The following is a 13,189-nucleotide window of genomic DNA, read 5'->3' as shown; positions in this document are numbered from 1 at the left end:
GAAAAAAGTCACCTAGTTTGTTAATTAGCTGTCTTAGCTTTTATTACCACCCTTATTCTGGGTTTTTATTTAACCATCAAAAAATAATATTTTTACGTAATATTTGTGATTTGAATGTATTACAGGAACAAGTCAAAGTTTAAATAACAACTAAACACCTCTTGTCTATCTCCACTCCTATCGGTTGCCTTACAGGGAATTAAGTTCTTACCTAGGCAATATGGCCCCTCCATTTGCGTACTGCTGTTTGGCGAGTTTGAATGGGCCTGTCCAATCTAATGCTTCTACTGTATATCTATGGTTCTACCATTGTAATTCCATGTACTTTTTTGTAAATGTAAACCTATTTCATTTAAAATAACCAGAGCTCCACGAACAGTTAATAATATTAGGCTATTTGTTGTTATAAAAATTTAAATACGTTTTTCGGAAGTTTAACATGATAAACTGTGTTTATGACTGAAAAAAATCTCCGCGGTTTTTGACCTAAATGGCTTTCCATATAACTCTATGTTCGTTTTTACTCTATGGTGAAAGATTATGTTATTTACGACGGGAACTTCCGATCTGTGTGTTTGTGGACCGTAACTTCTTATCACAGCTTCGTCACCAAAACAAGAAACTGAGGAAGCGCTGTGGTCGAGAAACGTCAAAGATACTAAAAATAGATCATACAAAAATCGAAGATATAAAACAAGACAGTAATACACGTGTAATAAAGTCAAGGGTTTTAAAGGAATAACAGTTAGGGTACGAAGCTGCGGCCGACAGGGGAGGAACCCGGGTTTTGCCTGCTGACTGTTGCTGGGGGAGATAGCGGCTGGTAAGGGGAAGACAGCCAGTCCGACTGCCTTTGCGGAACAGGTGTTGGAGGGGGAAGCAGGGATCGACTAGGGGTCATATAAAATCACTGAAATACCTGGAGGGGAAACCCAAAAAGAAATAAACTGGTAGCAAAAGAAAGGTTTCCACGTTCCTGTCAACATTTGTATAGTAAGTATAAATACAATTGCACGGGCCTCGCTGACAGATTTAGTGGAATTAGTAAAATATTCACACATGGCAACTAAGTATGCTTTCGATGTGTCCGTAATTTGGAATATGTTTATGCAGGAAGCCTGCCATTTTATTTATTTTAAAAGCTACGAGTATGACACTGCAGGGTATAGACAGAAAAAAAAAGATAGCGGTTCTAGACAAAAACCGACGGCCCGGGCTAAAAAAAAAAAAGAAAACCTTCATTTATTTTGTGTTTTTAATAACCTGTACAGATGTACCAAAATGTGTATTTTATAACGACACCCAAAATGTAATTTGAAACCTAATTTCACTTAACACAGTATCTATTATTATGTGTGTTCCTCCTGGGGTTAGTAGAAATTACTGTTTGTAGGAAACTATTGTTTCAGTTATGTTACGCAGTAAATCCATTGTAGTATGCAACACGTCGTATATAAAGATGGTCATTTATATTAAATACGCTACTATGCAACACATTTCAAATGGTGCTAATTGTGACCTGTGATCCAAATTGATTGACATTAATATATTGATGGACAAGTTACAGATTATTTAATAACACCGTATAACAATTTTTTACAAAAATGTTTTTGTAAATACAGTATAATTGTAAATCTCGAGAAACTACTCACTTCTAAATCTTTTGTAGTCATTTTTGTATTACGTTAGTATAAATACATGTTAATTTGGATTCATATGTTGTTTTTTTCTGACTTTATGTGAACGAAAAGATACACATTTGCCCGTTTTCCCATTGGAAATAGTGATATTTTGAAATATCACTGTCCTGGTCACAAAAGCAAAGTTTGTGGGAAATAATAGCCATTTTCTATACTTTTGAGGCATAAGCAATTAGGAAATAACTCTTACTACCCAGGAACAAAAATTGTGTTACATAGTGTAATATAGTGAATAAATGCAATTAGACCACAGCTGGGTATGGTGGAGAACACTAGACAAGACCACTTGCTAAACACAGGTCCTCTGAGGCATCTATATAGATTAGTGATAGGTGTTTTTCTCTCTACTGATATTGTCTGATGCTTTGGTTACAATCTGAAGACCCCTGTAGGATTATCAGTCCCATTGTTAAAGGGTGATAATGCCATCAGTTCTTAGTGATGTTTGATACAGGTTGAACAAGATTTTTATCTTTCAGAAAAAGCTGTACAGAGTCAGTGCGATACTTTTGTAGAAACAGCACCTAGTCTTGACAAATGGCATCATTAACACCAATTAGGTTAATGTTTTTTTTTTTCTTTCACAGCAGCATTTCAAAGTGGCCAGATAGCTTTGTAGAGACGCTATTTCAATGTTGTGTACACTCGCAGTGAAAGGTTCTTCGCTCCCCCAGACAAACCTTAGGCACATGCAGTATAGAAATGTATAAATATAAGTGTGCCCACTGTAGGACTTCCATGTGCATACTAAATGAAACTGTTCATATTGTCATCAATAATTCGTCCATCAAAAAAACTTCTATAAACAAGTTTAGGAATTAGCATTGGAATTTCGTCAGAAATTGTGTGTGGCAGGGATTATTTCCCCTACAAGTTTCACATTTATTTTCCTGATCAGGCTCCAGCTCAAGTATACTAAACGGGGTTCAACTCCATGTGATACAGCCATTTTGGGGGGGGTATATGAGCAGCGCAGACGACACCCTTTCTGGGAATGGACTGGTTTTACAGTGTTGGGTTTGACTGCATCATGTTTTGCAGTCTGCTAGGGATGTGAATAGTTTAGACTTTAAACGGTTATACGTTTTCCAAATGTTAAACACTATCATTTTTTTTTAAGATATGCATAGAGGTCAGCTATATGAGGTCAGCTATAGTGTTTATACATTAGGATGTGTGCAGTGTAAGGTTAAATATGGTACACTTGCAGTCTGCTTTACATGAGTGTTGGCATGCATCCATCATAAACAATTAACAGCATTTCTCCTTTTTTGATTGGTTCAAAGTAATTGCAGATATGGGTTTAAATCTGTTTAATCCTAAATGTTGAAGAAATAAAGCATCCCCTACTGTGTGTTGTGTGCAGGGATCAGGGGGTGGTTTCAGCCTGAAGGAGCCCGAGGGATTGCCGGGTGGCCAGCCGGAGACACGGGGAGCAGGATTGGGAAGCAGAGCGGAGCGGGTGCTGCGGGGGTGGCGGAGAAGATGGCAGGCAGCCCCGAAAAAAGCGCCTCCGCCCAGGAGCTGAAGGAGCAGGGGAACCGGCTCTTCCTCAACCGCAAGTACCAGGAAGCGTCAGTCTGCTACAGCAAAGCTATCGTGAGTACCAGTCACAAACATCAAATCCAGGAGGATATTTATCACCAGAATTTGCAGTACAAATGTAGAAAATTAGACCCCTGTTTTAATATCACTGCCATAAGATTTAAAATTCCCACATCACCAGTCCTGGGTTTCAGAACTACTTTGTGTTATAAAAGTTATTGCACACCAAGTGCGCCGTGCCAAAGCATCAGTGTCTACCGTGACATTCATTTTTTAGAATACGGTACATCTGTGGAGGCTTTCACACTGGTCATGTAGCATAAAAAGGAAAGCATCTACAATAGACTGTGTTCCTATTGCTTTCTGGGTGTCTGGCATAAATGTACTTATTTAACTAATATATTTATCAAAATTATACATCAATATGGCAAATAATAGTTATTATTACCATGTTCAAATAAGGAGACATTTAGAGTGTGAAAGATTGTTTCTGAGTAGGCTACGGGAAAAAAAAAACATAGCAGAGTGTTGAAAGGTCACAGCACACAGGCAGGCACCTACAGTGTCAAAGAAATGGGTTTTGGAAAGAGACAGAAAAAAAGACTAGAAAACAGATAAACCTCTCATTTAAGGTTGGGGCGATGCCTACTTTTTCACCATCGATATATCTTTTTTTTTTTTTTTTTTTTTAATGCATCGATTCATTGATGTTATGAAAGGGTAAAAAATAAATTATTGCAGTTGTACATGTCAAGCTGTATATTACTGTGCAACATTGCTAGTAAAGGTTTAAAAACTATTATACTGATTCAATTACATGAGTTTGTGCTAGTAACAATAAAAAGAAAAGATTGAATCATTTTCTTACCTTATCTATATTGATTTGTGCCAGTTGGGGGTCAAAGCAAAATCCATTGATTTTTACAAAAAAAAAAAAAAAAAAAATCCAGGGAACATTATAAATAATTTACAACAAGTTTGCAGTTCAGTAACAGTATTGTCCATAGGTTAGATTTTATTTTTGTTAAGGAACACAATAGCGTCCACTTTTGGATTTAAGTGATGGCTGGAGCTTGCTTACAATGTGCCCAGCCTTTCTGAATACACGCTTACTAGGTACCGACATTGCCAGGATACTTAAGATGCTTCTGGCTAAGCATGCAACTTTTGGAAAGTGATCTTGATTGTTTTTCCACCACAAAAGCAGATCTTCTTTACTACTTAAGGGTAATTTAGATGAATGTGAAATCACATTCAGTGCATGTGAGGTGTGTTTGCATCCATGACACAACTCTGTTTTTGACCAATTGACAAATTCCCCTTTTACATTTACTACCTCCACTTTTTTCACCATCAAGGTTATGTTCAGAAAACTTGACACTGCACAGCTTCTCTTTCTCTGGCAACAGAAGAAGCTGTCAACAGTGGCATAACTTTGTTTGGCTCATTTAGTTGACTAAGGTTGAAACGGCGTGTCCAAACTATTTTGTATGCACAGATTAATATTATGCCCTGCACATCTCGCACTAATTACACCACGATTAGGCCCCCCAGCGTTTTCGCTAACTTGCAACAAAGGCATTGCCTTGCAAATATTTGCTGCATTGTCATGTGCACATGCAATTATTTTTTAACTCATCCCAAAGTCACTGTTGGTTTGGTTGATCTCAATTAATAGCGGTATGTCTCTCGTTGAGTTTTCTTGTTGCTAAAACGTTTGTTTTCAGTTCCCAGTCCGATGTGATATAATGGCAGGTAACTGTGAGATATGCTTCCCAAGTCATGCTTGTCCACGTATCTGTACTGATTGACAGCGAACCACACTGGTCAGAAAAATGTTTTTGAATTTTATCTTTCACACGTTCATGTTTTAAAGTTATCAATTTTGACACATCTTTTAGCAAGGCATCTAATAGCCTGGTGCAAGATTTGTTACCAGTTGTCGAAATGCAGCTCCCTGAACAAAATTTATAGGCCTTACATCTTGCATCACTACATCCACAGTCATACTTGTAATCTCTTTTGCTCTGTCACCATTCAGGTCTTTTTTATTTATTTTTTTTCTCCAAAAAAAGAAGCAGCTGATGGTAAGTGTTGTGTTTGGAGTTTTGTAGGTTGTCATCTCGTTAAATGGTCACGCAAATCCGTTGTGTTGCCGGAGTATGAAAGAAAAGGAAAGAAAGACCGCTCTACAGTGCGGCAAATGTACACACCACGTGAAACTACTAATGAAATGTATATTGTATCCCAAATATTTCTAACATTTACAATTGTTATTTTTTTTTGTCAAAAGACACAGAACTGTATTATTTAGTTACCATGATATAGTACTGCTGTTAAAGTACTTGGTGCTGAAAAATATTATATTGTACTTTTAAGTAAATGTTGCTTCCTGTGACGGCACTTCAAATTATTTGAAGCCTTTGCTGTGAGAGCAACTTGATGGCATCAAAACTTTGCGGTCACTGATGCTGTGACGCAACGAGCTTGGTGTGAATAGTCCTGTAGTATATGATTTAAAGGATTAGGACCCCTGATGAGGAGATGTTAAGTACATGGTTCCTTCCTGGATAACTCTTACAGACTCGAGTGTGACTGTTGTGCTTTGATGCAGTCCGTTCAGAACAGACTTGCCAGGGACCACATTGTTTGAACTGCTGGCATTTGGTCATTTCAGCGGTATCCAAAAACAAGGGAAGTTCTGAATGCCAGTACTGGGGGCCAGTCTAGTGCAAGTTTCAAGCCTTGAAAATATTGAGAGTCGCTTATCCAAATGTAATGAAGTAATTGTGTGTTGCTGAATCTGGGGGATATAAGGAGATGCTTTATCAGCTGTCTTTATGAATGAAGGTATCAGAATCATGGGCTTTTTGGAGGAACCTGTCCTTTCCATTCATATGTCACGCTTGGGTCACCATGATCTACTTTGATCATAAACTGTGTTTGTTCTTTGTTCAGAACCGGAATCCCTCAGTGGCAGTATACTACACCAACCGGGCTCTGTGCTACGTGAAGCTGCAGCAGCATGACAAGGCCCTGGCTGACTGCAAGCATGCCCTGGAGCTGGACAGCCAGTCAGTGAAGGCACACTTCTTTCTGGGCCAGTGCCACCTGGAGTTGGAGAACTATGATGAGGCCATCGGCAACCTTCAGAGAGGTCAGGGCATGAGATGGAAGAGCTGTCCTCCACGATACCATACGTATTACGAAACAGTAAACTAACTGTGAAACATAAACATTACACAATTATTGAACCATTTGGTGCAAATGTTTGAAATAAAACAGGTTTTTGTCGAATAAGATTCACAACCTGCTTTGCTTTTGTTTACTAATTAATCTTTAAAAGATAATTATTTAAAACAAAATGACAAATACTGTAAATAGTAATATAAAACTAATAATAAATCGATACAATTGCAGTTTTTTAGATTTTTTTTTTTTAAAAGAAGATCATCTGTTTAAAGTGATGACACTTTTTTATACATTTTGAATAGAAGAGGATTTAATCTACTTTAATGTATCCGGTCATTTTTCACACTAGCAAAACACAGACCTATTGTTACAGCCACTTGTGGGCTCAGTGGTACTCAACTGCCATTCTTCCAAATACTAGTTGGACGGTATTGTACGTGCTTTTAAGTTGGGGTTTGAAAAGTTGGCTTATCTGGTTTTGTACGTAATGCCTACCTCTGTTTGTTAATCGTTTGGTCTGATATTTTTATTCACACGTCATGGGTCATAAAGCTTCAATAAGAACAAGTCTACTTTAAATAAATGTTACTCTAAAATGTTTATTTATTACAGTATTTTGCAAGCACTGAAATAAAATGTTGAAAAAGAGCTAGCCTGTTTATGCCACATGGTATGTGAATAGAAATATCACAGTGTCAAGATTGTTTAAAAATAAACTGCTGAGGTGCAGGCATCGCAGGGTCCTGCAAAGGTAATGTAATGCGTTGCCTGTACACCTACTTTCTCACATCTTTAAATGTGTTACTTGTTGCCAACACACAGGAAGGTTTCTACATAACGGCTTTACGTTCTAAGTGTTATGAAGGATTTATTTGTCTGTTTCCAGCCTACAACCTGGCTAAGGAGCAGCGGCTGAACTTCGGAGATGATATCCCTGGAGCGCTCAGGATAGCAAAGAAGAAACGCTGGAACAACATCGAAGAGAAGCGCATCAACCAGGAGAACGAGCTGCACGCCTATCTCACCAAACTCATCCTGGCAGAGAAAGAGAGGTACAGGGAGTTAGTGCTGCTGTCCCATAGCCTTTAGAAAAAAAGAAATACATGGAAATGTTTCATTCTCGCCAAAGAAAATTAAGAAATAAATGGACCTTAGTTGTTATATTTGTCTAATGGTATGGTGGTGTTTATGTTTTAGTTCAATACAAATATTATGTAAGAGCAAATAGCTTCAAATGTCATTTTAGTAGATATTTTATGATGTTTGAAATCATTGTAAGTCTCTTGGTTCTATTGCTCCAATATTGAATTATTGATTTTCTTAAAATCTCTGTTTACCTGGCATGGAGCTTGCGTTGAAAGATCATATTGTCAGTTCAGTTTACGTGCTTAAAATTTCCAACCCAGCTCAAAGCAAGCTCTAACCACCATACTGCAGTTGTCCCATTAACTGGATGAGTATGATGACTTTCTGTTATACGAGTGTGATTGTTAATTGTTCCAATACCTCTGCAGTGAACAAGCAGACTTCAGAGAACAACATGAGAACTTGGAAGACAACAGATGCAAGAATGAATTAGCAAAGATTGAAGCTAAGCACGTAAGATGTGGTTTTCCTTTTATTGTGTTGACTAGCCTTGAACAGATTCAAAATCGACTATTTTTCTTTACAGTTATTAGACAACAAAGGTTATCAGATACTGACTTGAACAACAGCAAATGCTAAATTCTAATGTCGAAGACATTTTAAAGAAATCTTGAAGTTCGATGCAATGTGTTACGTCATTTTCCTGCATAATGTGCATGATAAATGACAGATCCAGTGTGCAGTGGTATTAAAAAAGGTATCCTGAACCTACTGCATGAATATGTTGGAAGGGACCTTTCAGACTGCTGCACCCTGGCACTGCAGGGAAGCTCTCATACATACTTGGAAATTAATTGCTTTATTATTCAGCAAGTCAAATTTGAATCCATGTGTATATTGGACTTTGCCTGCCAGAATCGGTTTTCCAGTATTGATTTCCTAATTTTAATGAGTGAATGCAGTCAGGGCAGAGTTTAACTAGACACTACAGAGTGCAGGATCAATTTCAGGTAATCATTTTCTTAAATGCTTCTACACAGGAATACGTGCTGCATGTGCACAAATAAACATGGCAAGGTATGGAGTTTTTGTAATTCTCCAATAAACACAGCTTTCTCTGTTGTACAGGATAAATACTTGTCAGACATGGAAGAGTTGTTCTCGCAAGTAGATGAAAAAAGAAAGGTGGGTGAATGTTCAGTTTTATAAAATGTCAGTCTTCTCTAGGATATATCCATTAATTGTAAATTAGTTGGTTTAGTTCGTCCAAGCCATTACCATTTGTGATCATTATGTAATTGTACAGTGTCCCATAAGTCAGGAATCGTAGGTATACTTGGCTGTCTTTCAATTTCTTTCAGGTGTGAAATGTCTTTAAGCAAAGAGGAGTGAATTCAGATCATTTTAATGTGTGGTGTAGATAGTTAACATGTTATGGCCACCAAGTATTACAAAGAATGTCATAAATCGGCATAATATATAATATTTCCTATGATGGGAACCACATTATAATAGAAAAATAAAAACTCAGTTGCCCTGAATAATTTACGTACCACAGTAGTACAGGAAACAAACTTAGCAAAAAAAAAGAATACAAATGTTGAGAAATGTTGTCTTTTTGTTACATACAGCATTGACTTTTTTTAGTCGTGTTTTCTATTAAAAGATGCTGTTTGTGTTATCTGTACAGAAGCGGGATATCCCTGATTATCTATGTGGAAAGATCAGCTTTGAGTTGATGAGAGAGCCCTGCATTACCCCCAGTGGAATCACGTATGACCGCAAAGACATAGAGGAGCATCTACAGGTAAAAACAACATCCAACCATCGCGCACTGCTAGGTTATTATACTTCTGTAACTATGCAGGTAAGCAGTAGATAATCAGAATGGAAACTAATAATTTGGAAACTTTAACTTTCAAATTTCTCTGTGTGACTAATACCTTGTCTCCACTTTTACTGCCCAAAAGTATTGACACCCTCTTTTTATTTTGATATTGCTCTCATGAGTAGCATGCAGTAAATGTTGATTATGAGAGGGGTCACAGATCCCAATTTAGCACTGTCTTACTACCGTGCAAGGGTAATATTAGGTAGTCCATGATTAGTATAAAGGATTGTATAGGTACGAGTTTTAACACTGGTGTGGTGGTTCCTGGCCCATCTCCAGTTCTGAATCCAATCATGCGTTGCTGGATCAAGTTAAAGATATTGAAAGGAAGACTAGTTTTACAGATCTCAATTGCCCTTAATCTTGGGGCTATCTAATCTTACCTTTAGGTAAGGTAGTTCAATAAGTCCTAATCGGGGGCTATCAAACCAGTTCAAGTAATGAGCAGCTGATCTATTGATCTGTGGCAAAATATATCCCTCAAAATTATTTTATAGAAGCTTATATAATAGATGTCTAGAACCATTGATAAATCCAAAGCCGGTCGTACCAACGTTGTGTTCTATCTTGTTTTGCGTTTGTAGCGAGTTGGACACTTTGACCCTGTGACCCGGAGTCCCTTAACCCAGGATCAGCTCATCCCAAACCTGGCCATGAAGGAGGTGATCGACGCCTTTATCTCAGAGAATGGCTGGGTGGAGGATTACTAACCCGCAGGGTTCAAGACCAACCGAGATGCCCTCCTGGATTTGCACTTTAGCCCAGCGGCCATGCGACAGACTGCCTTACGGAGCACGAGCCCCTGGAATCTCTCATTTTACCATCGTTTTAATCTGCTCTCAAAGGCTGGGAACTGATCCCCATGGAAAAAAAAAAAGCATACAAAAAAAAAAAAATCACACAGTACTTGTGGCTACTACAAATCATTTTGAATTTCCTTGTCAATAATACCCTTTATTCTTTTTATGTGCACTGAACACAGTCTACTTGTTGTTTTATTAGCCCTTATAACTGGTTCAACATCCAGAACCTGGTAGGTGCCAGTTTTCAGTCCTAGGTATTCCACTCACTTCGCTGGCTGTGGTTTTCAGATTGGGCCACTAGTTCTTTTTTTTTTCCCTGTGATTCAGCCACCTGCTTGCAAGTCATGGTTACAAGTATCGGCACCCGTAGAAAATGGAGCTCTTGTTTGAGGGGAGTAACTGGATAACGGATCTAGTCCACATCCCTACCACTCAACCATACTAGGGTACGCAGAAAGCTATGTTTTCCAAATACAGCAAAAGAGGTTGTATTTAAAAATGTATTGCACACTTTGCTGCCTTCATCCCATGAGATTTAAAGAACACAAGACACAGGCTTGGGGTAAGGGGGGTTAAGGGTGGGGGGAGGAGGAAGTTGGAGTTGGATATATTGTATTGTGTATGTATGAAGTGTTTGAAATCTCAATACTGTCTTTTCTTCATTGGTATTCATAAAGCTGTGGCATCACAATAACGGCATGGTAATGTAGCTCTGTAGTGGTTTTGCTGTTTTGCATTTGTGTCCCACACTGGTGTGGTACTACTAAGGTCTAAATACAGTTTTCTGAACTGCCTATCCCTGTGTTACTCCACCCATATGCCAAACACACACACTATAAAAGTGATTGTAGCTAGCACAGTAATTCTATATATATATTTTTTTAATCTTCATATCTCTTTAAATTGTCTATAGCAGGGGTCTTCAATGCTGGTCCTGGAGAGCTACAAGGTCTTCTGGTTCTCATTTCAACCAAGCTCTGTTACTTAATTGAAGCAATTATTGGCTGAATTAGTCAAGATTAACAGGTGTTCCAGATCTTTAGCCATTGACGATGCAGACACCTGTAAAACCTGCAGGATAGGGGCTCTCCAGGACCAGGGTTGGAGACCCTGCCTATAGCCTAATTTCATTTCATGGTGATGCTTTTGTGCTGATATTTTGCAGCTATGTTTTTAAATGTGTATGTAGTGGAGATTTCCTTACGTATGTTACATTTATATATATTTCTAGCCGAAGAACCACTTATTCAAGTATGCTGAAACATGGAAAGACCATTAGTTTGTAAAATCTATGAAAAAGTCAAGAAGCCAAACGTTTCGCCGAATGCCTCCTTCAGTGTACTCCATGAAATGTTTGTCTTCTCTTTTACCTCAGAATTCTGATTGAGTGTTTTTGAAGTAAATAATTAGATTTTGAGACTTGCAGAATCTGGGTATATATGCAGGAACCTTTGTCAGTATGTCACAAATACATTTTGTTCATGTAATTTCTTTTAAATGTATGGTGCTTATAAAACCAAGTGCACTGGGAGTTTGTGGAACCATACATACAGGTCATGAACAGTCTGCAGTATGATTGTTAAACTTGCTGCATCTGTAAAAACGTGGCTAATTGTAACAGTTTTATCGAGTGCGTGGTCACTGTACCCTTGCTGAAAGGCTGTAAACCAGGGCCAGGGGTGTGGGTCCCTTCGAGTGGGAGAAAGAGATTGGAAAGCTGGAGTTGAGTGCTGAGATGGTAAGTGCAGAGGATTTTTTTTCCATTCTCACATCTTTTGCATTAAGAATATCTGTTATAAATAGCTTATTTTCAAATCCAAACACCCCTTTATGTTGACAGGTTCGTTTTCATAGATTTTGTTTTTTTTTCGGGGTGGGGGGGGCGTAAAATGTGGTGGTTTACCATGTTTACTTTTACACAAATTGTAATTTCCTAACTCTAATTTTGAACCATGGCAGGGATGTATGCTACTGACAAAAGGGAAGTTTATTCCATGTAACACAGTTTACCCTAAATAAACAGATTTTCTTTCTTTGCACAGGGTCTTCCAAGAAGAATGGATCTGATCACAGCTGTCCTTTTGCGGTGTGTTTACTCCTAATGTTCAGCCTCTAATGGAAGGAGATGTGTGCACTGTGTCAGATGTAGAGTAAAGAACACCTGCACTCCTAGGCGGTCAGCTGCATATGCATTACATCCTGATTTAATCTCATTCACAATATACTTTACATTGTAGGTGCGTTACATGGTTTCTGCAAGGCTGTTGTCAGTCTGGACACAATACTTTAGTATATAGGATACACCATAAACATTCAGAGGGGCAATTTCCATTGAAAAAGATAAATAAGTCTCACCTTTTCATCACTGAATTCCGGTAGTACTTTCGAAGTGTGTGTGTGTTTCCATGTGGTTTTCTTTTAGTCAGATAAATTCTCCTTCCAGATGCAAATAACCTAATTAATATTAAAATACAGGAGGGTGGATTTAAATGTTTGTGTACGAGTTCCGATTTGGCCTGTGCAACTACTGATATCGTACAGCTTTCCTGGGCTTGCACAAAGTTTATGGGTTCTGTTAAAACACTGAAAGTGCAGCCTGGTTTATTTGGCCACCAAAAAAAAAAAACAATAATAAAATTTAAAAAAAATTCCATGAGAAGTCACTGTGTACTATCCTATTCACATTTTGTTGTGTCGGTGCCTCAGTTTCATGCTTTTAAATTATAATTTTTTTACACTTATCTACACACTAAACTGCACACTTAAGGGGAAAAAGTTGTATATTAAATACAAAACTGAAATCTCATAATTGGATAAGTCTCCACCCCCCTGAGTTAATACTTGGTGGAAGCACCTTTGGCAGCAATTACAGCTGTGAGTCTGATAGGTGTCTACCAATTTTGCACACCTAGATTTGGCAATATTAGGGTAAAAGCTGTCGCTTTGGATAAAAGCATCTGCTAAATTACCAA

The 13,189-nt window shown here is 38.0% G+C and overlaps 1 protein-coding gene across 2 annotated transcripts; it reads left to right on the top strand.

Moving 5' to 3' along the window:
• The first annotated feature begins 535 nt into the window (after positions 1-535).
• Positions 536-12,868, top strand: LOC121300820 (E3 ubiquitin-protein ligase CHIP-like). Of its 2 annotated transcripts, XR_005947571.1 has the most exons (9): positions 536-993; positions 3,067-3,299; positions 6,204-6,402; positions 7,324-7,489; positions 7,952-8,036; positions 8,652-8,708; positions 9,214-9,330; positions 9,999-11,955; positions 12,260-12,868. XR_005947571.1 is itself a non-coding variant. In XM_041229709.1 (8 exons), exons 2-8 carry the CDS (start codon positions 3,186-3,188, stop codon positions 10,122-10,124), a joined length of 864 nt encoding a protein of 287 aa, XP_041085643.1. In that variant the 5' UTR covers positions 536-993; positions 3,067-3,185; the 3' UTR covers positions 10,125-12,868. The 2 variants fall into 2 exon arrangements, 1 of the variants encoding a protein (XP_041085643.1); XM_041229709.1 differs by having other exon boundaries at positions 9,999-12,868.
• The last annotated feature ends 321 nt before the right edge of the window (positions 12,869-13,189 follow it).

Source organism: Polyodon spathula, chromosome 26, assembly GCF_017654505.1.
Source record: "Polyodon spathula isolate WHYD16114869_AA chromosome 26, ASM1765450v1, whole genome shotgun sequence".
NCBI lineage: Eukaryota > Metazoa > Chordata > Actinopteri > Acipenseriformes > Polyodontidae > Polyodon > Polyodon spathula.
Note: the sequence above shows the minus strand (reverse complement) of the source record. Positions and strands in the feature narration are given on the sequence as shown.